Genomic DNA, 11353 nt, shown 5'->3' with positions numbered 1-11353 from the left:
CTCCTCCCTCGGTGTCCCTCCGTGTGCCCTCTGTGTCCCCTCATGCCCCCTCCATTGTCCCCCCGTGTCCCCCATGATTCCCCAACCGTGTCCCCCCGTGTCCTCCCTCCCGGGTCCCCCTCATGTCCCCTCCGTGTCCCCCCATGATTCCCCCCTCGGTGTCTGCCCCGTGTCCCCCGTGTCCCCACGTGTTCCCCATGATTCCTCCCCGTATCCCCCCCGGTCCCCTCATGTGCCCGGATGTCCCCCCCCCCGTGTCCCCTCACGATTCCCCCCCGTGTCCGCCCCGTGTCCCCTTCTGTGTCCCCCCGTGTCCCCAGCCACTGTCGCTCCTCCAGCGCTGCGTTTCCCTCTCTGTCCGCCAGGGGGCAGCCCCGCCCCGCCGCCCCCTCACGGCCGTGACCGGAACGGGCGGGGCCGGGCCCGGGTGAGCGGGACCGGGGCCGGGGCTGGGCCCGGCTGAGCGGGGCCGGGCGGGGGTCCCTGCGGACCCGGGCGGGGGTCCCTGCGCGGCCCACACGGGTCCCCATTCCCTGCGGCCATTGCTGAAGGCCGGCCGGTAACCGCCGCCGGCAGGCATGTGGTCCGTGCTGTGGGCGGCCGTGCGCTCCAAGGCCCCGTACGTCACCTTCCCGGTGGCCTTCGTGGTGGGGCTGGTGGGCTCCCAGCTGGAGTGGTTCCTGCGCGGAGACCCCCCGGCCACGGCCCAGGAGGAGAAAAGCATCTCGGAGCAGCGGGAGGACCGCAAGCTGCAGGAGATCGCGGGCGAGGACCTGACCAAGGTGGTGAGCCTGAAGGACAAGCTGGAGTTCGCCCCTCGGGCCGTGCTCAACAGGAACCGGGCCGAAAAAAGTTAATAAAGGGTGATTTGGGCAAAGGCGGTGCCCTGGAACTGGGGACTCCCCTGACACCTGCACTGCTTCCACCAGCCTCCCTCCTGCACCTGCTGCTCCTCACCGGAGGGTCAGGTTTGCCACCCCATGGATTTGCTCAAGGTACCCAGAGCTCGGTGGCAGAGCGGGCAGGGAGCCGTGTGTGGAGATGGAGAGAGTCTGAAACTCCTCAGCTCTCGCCAGGCCTGGCTCCTGTGCCACAAAACACTCTCGGCCTGGTTTTATCTGTGTTTCCTCAGGTTTGATTTCTTCCATGGTGTGAAAGTAGAAGTTTGGACCTGAGTGCCACGGGATGAGGTCAGGCTGACCGCTAGTGACAGGAAGAACTGCTGCCCTGCTTCCAGATCCCCTGTGGCTCTCGATGAACCCCAACACAGCCCCACACCCCAGTGCACTGCAGCAGCCATGGAGCTCTCTGGGGATCCCCTCCTGCATCATCCCACCCAGGAACGGTGACAGGGGGAGCTGAAAGTCTTGGTCCTGCTCCCTTGTGGTGCTCTGAGCGAGGCGATGTGTTGGGAATGGGGAGATCTCTGCCCTCTGCGCAATAAACTTCTGTCAGTTCTCGGGCCTCTGTGTCTCCTGCATCAGCACAGCCCCATCCCTGTCTCAGGGAATGTCTCTGCTCCCTGTGTGTTCAAAAACAGCTGCTGCAGTGGGACAAATGCCATTGCTGCGCCTGGCTGGGCACTGGCAGCAGGGTGGTGGGCCGGAAGGAGAAGGAGGCACCCAATTCCCAGCCTGTGCTGTGGCTGTGCCGCCCTCCCAGCTCCCCCAGCTGCGTCATCTGCTTCCGTTTGACCTCTTTATCTGGAGGAGAAGGGCTGTGACAGCACAGGGTGGGGTCCCAGGGGACAGGGATCCCACTGGGGTTTGAGCAGGGAGAGGCTGGCAGCAGGCACTGACTGGTGTCCCCTCCAGGCTCAGGCATTGCTGGCACGGCAGGGACAAACCGCAGCCAGGGCCAGGGCCGGGGTTATCGCTGCCTCCTGCTTTGTTTTTTCCCGTGGTGCCTGAGCAAGGCCCCGGCTCTGCCCCGGCCCGGCCTTCCCCTCCCGGGGACGATAAATCTGCCGTGCCGGTGCGAGCGCCGGGGTCAGCAGGTAGTCAGCGTTCACACCGCGCTGTGCTGTGCCCCGGGGCCATTCCTGCCCCGCTGACAGCTTTAGTGCCCTGCTCCCGGCTCTGTTTGCTGCCCGAGCTGCTGGCCTGGCCTGGCCTGGACTGCTGCTCTCGGCTGGGCTCATGGAGCACTCTGACCTTTGCTGCGAGGGCCGCTGAGCCTCGGCAGAAGGTGCAGGAGGAGCCTGGCTGTGATTTAGAGCCTGTCCTTGCCCTGTGCCACTGCCACCTCCCGCCAGTGCCCACCACGTTGTCCCCCTGGCAGGCTGGCGCTGTCCCCTGAAGCAGCCCCTTCCCCTTTGTCTCCTGCTTTCCCAGCCGGGCTGTGGGGTGACGGCTGTTCCCTATTGTGTGCTGGGGTGGGAATGCTCCTGTTCCTTCTCCCAGCTGGGACCAGCTCGGAAGCTGTCTGTGAAATGCCTTTGTTCACCCCGCGCCGGAGCGGCTCCCCCGGCTGTTTACAGCCCATTGATCCCCTCGTTCCCAGGGCCGGGGCACAATCGGCCTTTGGGGGGGCCTCGCTGCCCCATTTCCTGCCCCATGCAGTGTCGGTGGGGAGGCTGCTCCAGCACGGGGGAAGGACTGAGCCCTGACGGTGACAGCTTGGGCATTGGTGGCACCTGGCTGGCAGCCCCTGCCCTGCTCCCATCCCTGCCTGGGGCACTCCAGCTGTTTTCCATGTGTGTGGGGACACCCGTCCATCCCGCTGCAGCTCTGTGCGTTCCCGCAGGCGCTGGGACAGGGGTGAAGCAGCTTCCCAGACTCGCTGCCTTTTCTCCTAAGCCTCCAGTGCTGTAAACCCACCCTTCCTCCCATTGAATCCCAACAATGTGCCGCTTGGGAAGTGCCGGCGGGACAAGAATAGGAGCGGGCAGCTCTCAGGGCTAGGGCGAGCAGCCCTCACGAAGAGCCAGAGGAAGCTTTGCTGAGTAAGCCATTATGGTAAAACCCTGCTCACAGCCACTCACGTGCAAATGCTCGGTCTGGTGCAGGGGGTTTGTGGTCCAGGCTGCTGTGGAAGCCCTGCCTGCAGTGAGCCTGTCCACAGGCAAGGAGTCCCATCCCTGGCCAGGAGGGCAGTGTTTGGTGTGAGAGCATCCTCCAGGCCTGTCCAGCTTCAGGGATGTCCCTGCATCCATGACTGCACTGTTCCATGGATCAGGGGTTGAATCCAGCAGCCACAAGTACTCCCAGTCCCAGCCCAGCCTGTGATGGCCGTGCCTCAGGCTCCTAACTATCCTAGCTATCCTCTCAGCAGCCCTGGGAGGATGAATGGGACTCAACCAAACACAAATCTGAAAAATCCTACCCTGTTCTTCCATCTCCCACCTAGGCTGAATAGCAGTCATTATCATCTACAACCAGGGGGTCAGGCTGACTGCAGTGCTCTTGGCACAGCCTGAGGGCAGCCGCAGCTTCCCCACGGACCCCCTGTCCTGCCCAGGTCCTGCATTGCTCCTGGAATCCATCGTGAGCAGCTCATGAGAGGAGGAAGGTGGTTTCCTCAGGCAGGATGCTGGCAGCGAGCTGTGCCCCAGCTCACTGAGGGGACTGGGACAGCTGCTGTGCCTGGGGGACAGTGACATCCCCCTGGCCATCCGGCACACCTGGATGGCTGCTCTGGATGTCCGGTTAGATCAGAGCAGGGATGCTCCAGCTGGGGATGAGGTGACTCTGTGCTGGCACAGGGATGTGTGACCGTGTTCACAGGGGTCTGAGGATGAGGGAAGAGACGAGGATCTGACTCCATGTTTCAGAAGGCTTGATTGATTATTTTATGATATATATTATATTAAAACTATACTAAAAGAATAGAAGAAAGGATTTCATCAGAAGGCTGGCTAAGAATAGAATAGGAAAGAATGATAACAAAGGTTTGTGGCTTGGGCTCTCAGTCCGAGCCAGCTGGGCTGTGATTGGCCATTAATTAGAAACAACCACATGAGACCAATCACAGATGCACCTGTTGCATTCCACAGCAGCAGATAATCAATGTTTACATTTTTTTCCTGAGGCCTTTCAGCTTCTCAGGAGGAAAAATCCTAAGGAAAGGATTTTCCATAAAAGATGTCCGTGACAGGGATGTCCCAAGGCCATCCGGGCCCTTCCTGCAAGGCCTGCAGTGATGATGCTTTGGGAGGAGAGGAGCAGGGGCTGGCAGGGACTCACACTCTGCTGTCCCATCCTGGTGCAGTGCAGTGGCCCCAGGACACCCTGGACATGCCCCCAGTGGGGTGACCCCGGGACACCCAGACCTTCCCACAGCACGGTGTCCCCACAGCCCCGGGGCACGGCGGGTGCTCACCCCAGCTGTGCTGGAGAGCAAATAAAACATCCCTCAGCGTGTGTCCCACAGCCCCTGGGGACTTCTGCTCCCTCCCAGCCCAGGCTTTTCCCAGGCTCTGGATTTGCCCTTTTCCTGAGAGCAGCCAAGTGTTTCCCAGCCTCCACGTCTCGCTTCCTGCTATGGCTCCCTCCATGCTGCTCCTGGAGGCTCCTTCTGTGGCCAGAAAGGGCCTGAAGTGCCGTGGGAGAGGAGCAGCTCTGCTCTGCACCAAGTCATATCCCTCGAGCCATAGCTGGGGACAGATGCAGGGGAACGAACGTGTTCCCTTCCCATTCAGCTGCAGGGGAACCTGTTCCCTTCACATTCAGCTATAGGGGAATATATTCCCTTCCCATTCAGCTGCAGGGGAACATGTTCCCTTCCTATTCAGCTGCAGGGGGACGTGTTCCCTTCCCATTCAGCTATAGGGGAACGTGTTCCCTTCACATTCAGCTATAGGGGAACGTGTTCCCTTCACATTCAGCTACAGGGGAATGTGTTCCCTTCCCATTCAGCTATAGGGGAACGTGTTCCCTTCACATTCAGCTATAGGGGAACGTGTTCCCTTCACATTCAGCTACAGGGGAATGTGTTCCCTTCCCATTCAGCTATAGGGGAACGTGTTCCATTCACATTCAGCTACAGGGGAACGTGTTCCCTTCACATTCAGCTACAGGGGAATGTGTTCCCTTCCCATTCAGCTATAGGGGAACGTGTTCCATTCACATTCAGCTACAGGGGAACGTGTTCCCTTCGCATTCAGCTACAGGGGAATGTGTTCCCTTCCCATTCAGCTATAGGGGAACGTGTTCCCTTCACATTCAGCTACAGGGGAATGTGTTCCCTTTCCATTCCTTTCCCATTCCCTTCCCATCAATCCCCAAGGAGGGGATCAATGGATCTTCCTGCAGGTACAGCTCAGGCTTGATTCCCTTCCCCAGCACTCCAGGACCACTGTGGGTCCTTGTTTTTAGGCCACATGGATCTTGCCATGCCACAAAAAGCCCCTGGCTCTGCTGGCAGCAGCCTCTGCTTGCCTGGTGTTGCATCAGGATGATGCCCTGAGCTGCTGGCAGGGTTAGGAGCCATGCCAGGGTGGGCACAGGGTGCTGGGCACTGCTGTTGTGGTGCCTCCACATGAGGAAATGGCTGGGGGTGAGTGACAATGTCAGGATGCAGCTATTGAGTGCATTTCCTCCCTCCTGCAGTTCTCACACAGGGCTGCATTGTCTGCCATGCCCGTGCATGGAGGGACCCTAGTGGAGGGCTAAATATAACCCCCTGAGTTATATAAATACAATATAACTCAGGGAGGAAGGGAGCACCGTGGGGTTTGCTTTTCCTTCACTGTGCACCATTGGAAAGGGCAGGATTATTCCTGGTTTGGGGTTGCCCCAGTGGTGGGCACAGAGTGCTGGGGTCAGGGCTCTGTGCCTGACCTGGGAGGATGCTCCTGACTGCTCCCACTCCCCCTGAGGACACACCTGGGCCCTGTGGGCACGTGTGGCCACGCTGTGGCCCTGCCTGGCACCCTCCTGCCCAGCTCTCTGCCCTTCTTCCCCCTCAGCTGTGATTCTGCTCCCACCTCGGCTCTTCCTGAGTGGGTCAGATTTAGACACTTGCTGTTTGCTGTATGCTGGGAAAGGTTAAAAATAAACTCCTTGGCCAGCAGAGCCTTTCAGGCAGGACAGCCCTCTGTCCCAGGCATGGCAGAGCTGAGCAGGGTGCCTGGCATGGACTGGTCAGAAACCTGGTCAGAAACCTCCCTGCAGAGGGGCCCCAGGGCTCGGGGGGACTGTGACTGGTGTTAGACCAACATCCCCAGCAGGAATTGGGGTTCTGGAATTGGGAGTGTGTGGTCCCTCCAGGACTGGCAGAGCTGCCTCACAGTGTTTCCTAACTCTGGGGGTGCCCATGGGAGCCCCTCACTGTGCCAACATGGGGCTCAGCATCATCATCCAGGGCCGGGTGTTGGGGGAGCGAGTGCCGTTCCCACAAGGGACCGGAGGGAGCTGTTTACTCAGGAGGGAGTGTGGAGGTGTGAGAAATGCCTGTCTGGCCGCTGTCTGTCCCCGGGCTGTGCCAAAGCGCTCAGCCTGGCCTCTTATCAGCTCCAAACTTTTATTTGCCTAAGGGCTGCCCGCCCACCCTTCTGCGAGGCTGCTGCCAACCCCAGCCCCGCTGCTGCCCCCTCCCCAGCCCGGCCCGCAGGTAAAACCCCTCGCTGTTGTTGTTGGCAGCACGTCCCGGCGGCTGGGGGGTCACTGCAGCTGCCCCGAGGCACTTTGTCACAACACGGGAACAATGGTGGGACACGGAGCTGTGTTTGTGCAGCGCCGGGGCACTGCAAATCCAGGCAAGGGAAAGGGGGGTCTCGGCTGTCTTGTTTTTCACCTTGCAGGGTAGCTAGGAAAAGCGTGATGCTCCCTCTGTGCCAACAAAAACAGGAGTCTGGGAGAGGGGAGGTGACCTGGGGACGCTGTGGTGGGTAAACATGGCATGGCTGCTCTGTTCTCTTTCACTCCTTTCCTCCTGACCCAGCACACCAGGCTGCTCCCCCCAGAGCTCTGCTGGTTCCTGGGGAGCATGGGGATGTGGCCCCCATTGTGCTGGGGTGGCCTGGCAGGTCCCACATGGGCAACAGGGCAAGGTCCCTCCAGAGCCCCTCAGCCCACAGCAGGAGATGACTAGTGCAAAGTAAAAAATACCCAAAAACCCCCAAACTATCAGGTGCTGGGCTGATTCCTCCCTAAACCCCACGGGGCTCCAAGGCACATGGCCAGGCTGGATACAGCTCCCCAAAGTCCCTGCAAACTGCAGGGCAGGGTCCTCCCACAGCAGATCTACCCCAGGCTCCTCCAGGAGGGCACAGGGAAGTGCTGGGAGCTGTTGATGTGCCCAAACCCCCACCCCAAGGGGTTTCACCCCCCTCATCCTCAGCAGGGAGGAAGCCAAGGGTGGGCTCGGCTCCCAGCCCAAGGGCAGCTCAGCTGGGTGCCTCCCTCCTCATTTCCTCCAGTGGTCGATGGCAGTGACACTGCCCCATATCACCCATATTTCATTTTCTCCAGGGTATTTTTAGCCTGTCCCACCCTCACTAGAGAGGCCCTTGATACAGAGCAGGCTCTGCTCTGGCCTGGCTTGGCTGGGGAAACTAAACAACAGCCCCAGCCACATTGTGTGCCTTTATCTGTGGCTCATTTCCACCTATTATGCAGCGACGAGCAGCTCCATGGCCTCTGCTGGGTTTATCTGCAGTGGAGGGAGAGGGGCTGAGCTCTGCTTTGGGCCACCACGAGCCTGGGACGTGACAGTTCTGTCAAAACCCTGAGTTGAGGCTGGCCTCAGGGGGACAGGAGGCCGCAGCAGGGAGGGAGGGTTGTGCTTTCAGTGGGTGAGTGGCACCCACAGCACAGCTGGGTGTTCACTTTCCCCTTCACCCCAGTGAAGGATGGCATTTCTCCCTCCCTCAGCCCCAAACCCTCACCTGCCCTCCCAGAGGCAGCTGGAGGCTGCAGGAAGCACAGTCACACCTCCTTCACATTTTCTCATTCATCCAACTTTATTCAACAAGAATGCAACACAGAATCTGCCAGGGGAAGGGAAACAGTGCTGAGGGCAGTGCCCACCCCCACCCTCACACCTGGGTCACACAGGACCTGCAGCCCCTTGGTCACAGCAGGACAATCCCCTCTCACAGCATCAGTGGGCTGGGGAAGTCAGGGTGACAGCTCCTGTGACAAATTTGTCCTTCCAGTCCCCCCTCCCCAGCCCCTCAGCCCAGAGCAGGAGATGACTAGTGCAAAGTAATAAAAACCCCAAAACCATCAGGTGCTGGGCTGATTCCCCCCTAAACCCCACAGGGCTCCAAGGCACATGGCCAGGCTGGACACAGCCCCCAAAGTCCCTGCAAACTGCACCTTTAAGGCAGAAACTCCGTGCTCAGCCCAGCAGGTTAAAAATAACTTAAAGGCACACATCCCATGGGAAAGAGCCCAGGGCTGGGAGGGGAGGAACTCACACTCCTGGGTCACCCACAGTGACCCAGGGATCTGCTGGTGACAACAGAGCTGGCTTAACCCCTCCGTGTCCCATGGGGAGGGGGCAGCTTGTGCAGCAAACGCTGGGCAGGTGCCAGGGCCACTGGAATGGGATGGGGCTGGTGGCCAGGATCAGTCAGAGCTGCCCCAGCCCAGCTTTTCCTGGCAGTCCCAGCTCAGCCTGCTCCGTGTGGAGGCTGCAGAGGAGCAGCTTCCCACGGCTGCACTCCCGGCTCTGGGCTCTGGCTGAACCGCAGCTCCCAATGGCCAGCAGCCTCCAGCCATGCCTTGGGGACAGCCTGTTCCACGCCGTGGCTCCAGGGCTTTCTCCCTTTCCCACGGCCAGGCACACGGGACACGCTGTCCCGGGGAACTTCGTGCAGTTTCCTTCCTCGCAGGGTCTGTGGGGAAAACCGGCGAGAGCTCCACGGCCTGAGCATCCCATCCCAATCCCCGGGCGGGCAGGTCTCTGGGGCCTCCAGAGGGGAATGTGTACAGCACAGAACCGGGCAGGAGGCAGCTGCCTGCCCACAGCCAGCACCTTTGCAGGCACAAGGGAGCGAGGAACGTCCCCCTGCAGGCCGGGGCCAGCCCGGCACTACACGTATTGCTTTTTGGAGGCTGAGCTGCCGGGCCGGCTGCCCGGCTTCTCCTCCGGGGCGGAGGCTTCAGCAGCCCCGGGGGCGTAGGGGTCCGACAGGGGTCTGCTGCCGCCGCCCAGGGCCAGGTTCTCCTCGTTGCGGTAGTTGGCCCAGTTCTGCTCGCTGGAGAGCTTGTTGTAGGTCTGGTAGGAGGGTGCGTGGCTCTCAGCCATGGGCAGGAAGGGATAGTGCTTGGGAGAGTAGGGACTGGTGACCATGTCATCCACAAAGTTGTCCTGGCTCGGTACAGCTGGCCCTGACACTTTCTTGATGTTGCTAAGCAGGCTCTTGCAGCAGAGGTGGAAGAGCTCCAGGAGGTTCAGGATTAAGGAGATCAGGCCCATCACCAGCATGAAGATGATGAAGATGCTCTTCTCGGTGGGGCGGGAGATGAAGCAGTCCACCTGATGGGGGCAGGGGTCCCTCTTGCACACATAGCGGGGCACCATGGAGAAGCCATACAGGTACCACTGGCCCACGAGGAAACCAGCCTCAAAGATGCTCTTGCAGATGACACTGGTGATGTAGGTCCACATCAGAGCCCCTCGGATCTTGAGCCGCCCGCTCTCTGTCATGTAGATCTTGGACATCTTCTTCTCCAGGGCTGCCAGGGCCTGCTCGATCTTGGGGTCCTTGCTGTGCACAGCCCGAAGCTCGCTCTCCTGCCTCTTCAGCTTCTCCTCCTTGCGGGACAGATAGACAACGTGGCCCAGGTAAATCAGGGTCGGGGTGCTGACGAAGAGGAACTGGAGCACCCAGTAGCGGATGTGGGAGATGGGGAAGGCTTTGTCATAGCAGACGTTGGTGCAGCCCGGCTGCTTGGTGTTACACACGAAATCCGACTGCTCGTCCCCCCACACGGACTCCCCGGCCAGGCCGAGGATGAGGATGCGGAAGATGAAGAGCACGGTGAGCCAGATCTTCCCGATCACTGTCGAATGCTCCTGGACTTGGTCCAGCAGTTTCTGCAGGAATTCCCAGTCACCCATCTTCTAGGAACCCTTTGCCTCTGCCAGCAGAGAGAAGACAGCAGCCACGTCAGTGCCCTGTTTCCATGCTGGGGAGCACAGATGTGACCACCCAAACCCTGCTTTTTCAGGATATGGCTGCTCTGCAGTGTCCCAGCAAACCCTCTGAGGAACATCCCACTTCTGAGGGAGGGACGGTTCCAGGCAGCATTTAGGAGTCCCCAGAGGGCTCCTCCTACACAGTGCAGGAACAGAGAGCTGGGAGAGACAGGGATTCTCCCCTCCCAGCGGCACCCACAGCTCGTGGCTCTCCTGGCCACTCTGGGGACAGCCCAGAGCCAGTGGGGCTTTGGGGCTGCCCAGGGAGCTCAGGGCGCCTGAGGGGAGGCACCGTGGGGGCTCACAAATTTGCTGCTGCCCTGGCTTTCCAAAAAAGCAGAGAGCAGGATGGTCTAGAGGGGAAGCACAACCCCTTGGGGTACAGCTGCCACCCCAAACTGAACACACAGCCCTCCACCAGCTCCCTTACTGCAGGGCGATGGGCACCCAGCCCCAGTCCCCTCCCACGGCCAGGGGATCCCCAGCACCGCTCACCACCCTGCTGCCACTCCCGGCATTCTGGGGGGCCCGGCTGTGAGAGAGGGACAGGGCGGCCGCAGCCCCGGCTCCTCGTTAACCGCCGCTAATTAAGCTCAGAAGTGCCGGCTGTGCCGTTAAAGGAACCCCCGGCAGCCGTGGGGTGCCCTGTCCCCAGCACGGTGTCCCGGCGGTGCCCGCACTCACCTCCGCCGCGCCGGGCACGTCCCGCGGGGCTCGGGCCGCGCTCAGTGTGCGGGGTCGGCCCGGGTGCCTCCGCTTATTCGGGGCCCGGGGAAGCCGGAGGAGGAGCGTGGGCAGGAAACCGGGGGCCGGGGCTTAGCACCGGGCCGGGCCGAGCCGCAGGTGTGCGGGGCCGCCCCCTCCCGCGGGCCCCCGAGCAGGGGGCGGCCCCGGCGGGCGGGGCGGGGGCGGCCGGAGCCGTCGGGGCCGAAGCTGGGGGCGAACGGTGGAAGCTCGGGTGCCTCTCACACTCTCATCTACGGCTGCGGGTCCGCCACCGGGCAAACCGCTGAGTCAGAGACCCCGGGATGCTCCGTCCGATCCCCGCCGGTGTCCCGGGGATGTTCCGTCCTTGCCCGCCCCGCCCGGACCGCGGCTGCGGCGCTCGTGGTTTGCCCCCGAGGTCCGTGCGGCGCGGCGGGCGCTGGGTGGTGCTGGAGCCCCGCCGGAGCCCGGCTGTGATCCCGCGTCCCGCCGGTTCTCGGAATGGACCCAACCCGTTCCTGGCCCCTATCCCTTATCCCGCAGGCTCCCGGGCACCGGA

At 61.4% G+C, this 11353-nt stretch overlaps 2 protein-coding genes across 2 annotated transcripts; one reads left to right on the top strand and one right to left on the bottom strand.

The window, feature by feature from the left end:
* The first annotated feature begins 417 nt into the window (after nucleotides 1-417).
* Nucleotides 418-1458, top strand: SMIM12 (small integral membrane protein 12). Its single transcript, XM_059488917.1, has 2 exons — nucleotides 418-995; nucleotides 1133-1458. The coding sequence occupies exon 1, from the start codon at nucleotides 579-581 to the stop codon at nucleotides 855-857; it is 279 nt and encodes a 92-aa protein (XP_059344900.1). The 5' UTR covers nucleotides 418-578; the 3' UTR covers nucleotides 858-995; nucleotides 1133-1458.
* A 6420-nt stretch (nucleotides 1459-7878) lies between these two features.
* On the bottom strand, nucleotides 7879-11059 carry GJA4 (gap junction protein alpha 4). Its single transcript, XM_059488894.1, has 2 exons — nucleotides 10774-11059; nucleotides 7879-10031 (listed from the first exon to the last, which is right to left on the bottom strand). Exon 2 carries the CDS (start codon nucleotides 10009-10011, stop codon nucleotides 8980-8982), a length of 1032 nt encoding a protein of 343 aa, XP_059344877.1. The 5' UTR covers nucleotides 10012-10031; nucleotides 10774-11059; the 3' UTR covers nucleotides 7879-8979.
* Between the last annotated feature and the right edge of the window lie 294 nt (nucleotides 11060-11353).

The sequence above is a fragment of the Ammospiza nelsoni genome, chromosome 25 (assembly GCF_027579445.1).
Source record: "Ammospiza nelsoni isolate bAmmNel1 chromosome 25, bAmmNel1.pri, whole genome shotgun sequence".
Classification (NCBI taxonomy): Eukaryota; Metazoa; Chordata; class Aves; order Passeriformes; family Passerellidae; genus Ammospiza; species Ammospiza nelsoni.
Note: the sequence above shows the minus strand (reverse complement) of the source record. Positions and strands in the feature narration are given on the sequence as shown.

Excerpts from the sequence above, each read along its gene's own strand:
- SMIM12 (XM_059488917.1), top strand. The coding sequence starts at position 579 with ATGTGGTCCGTGCTGTGGGCGGCCGTGCGCTCCAAGGCCCCGTACGTC.
- GJA4 (XM_059488894.1), bottom strand. The coding sequence starts at position 10,011 with ATGGGTGACTGGGAATTCCTGCAGAAACTGCTGGACCAAGTCCAGGAG.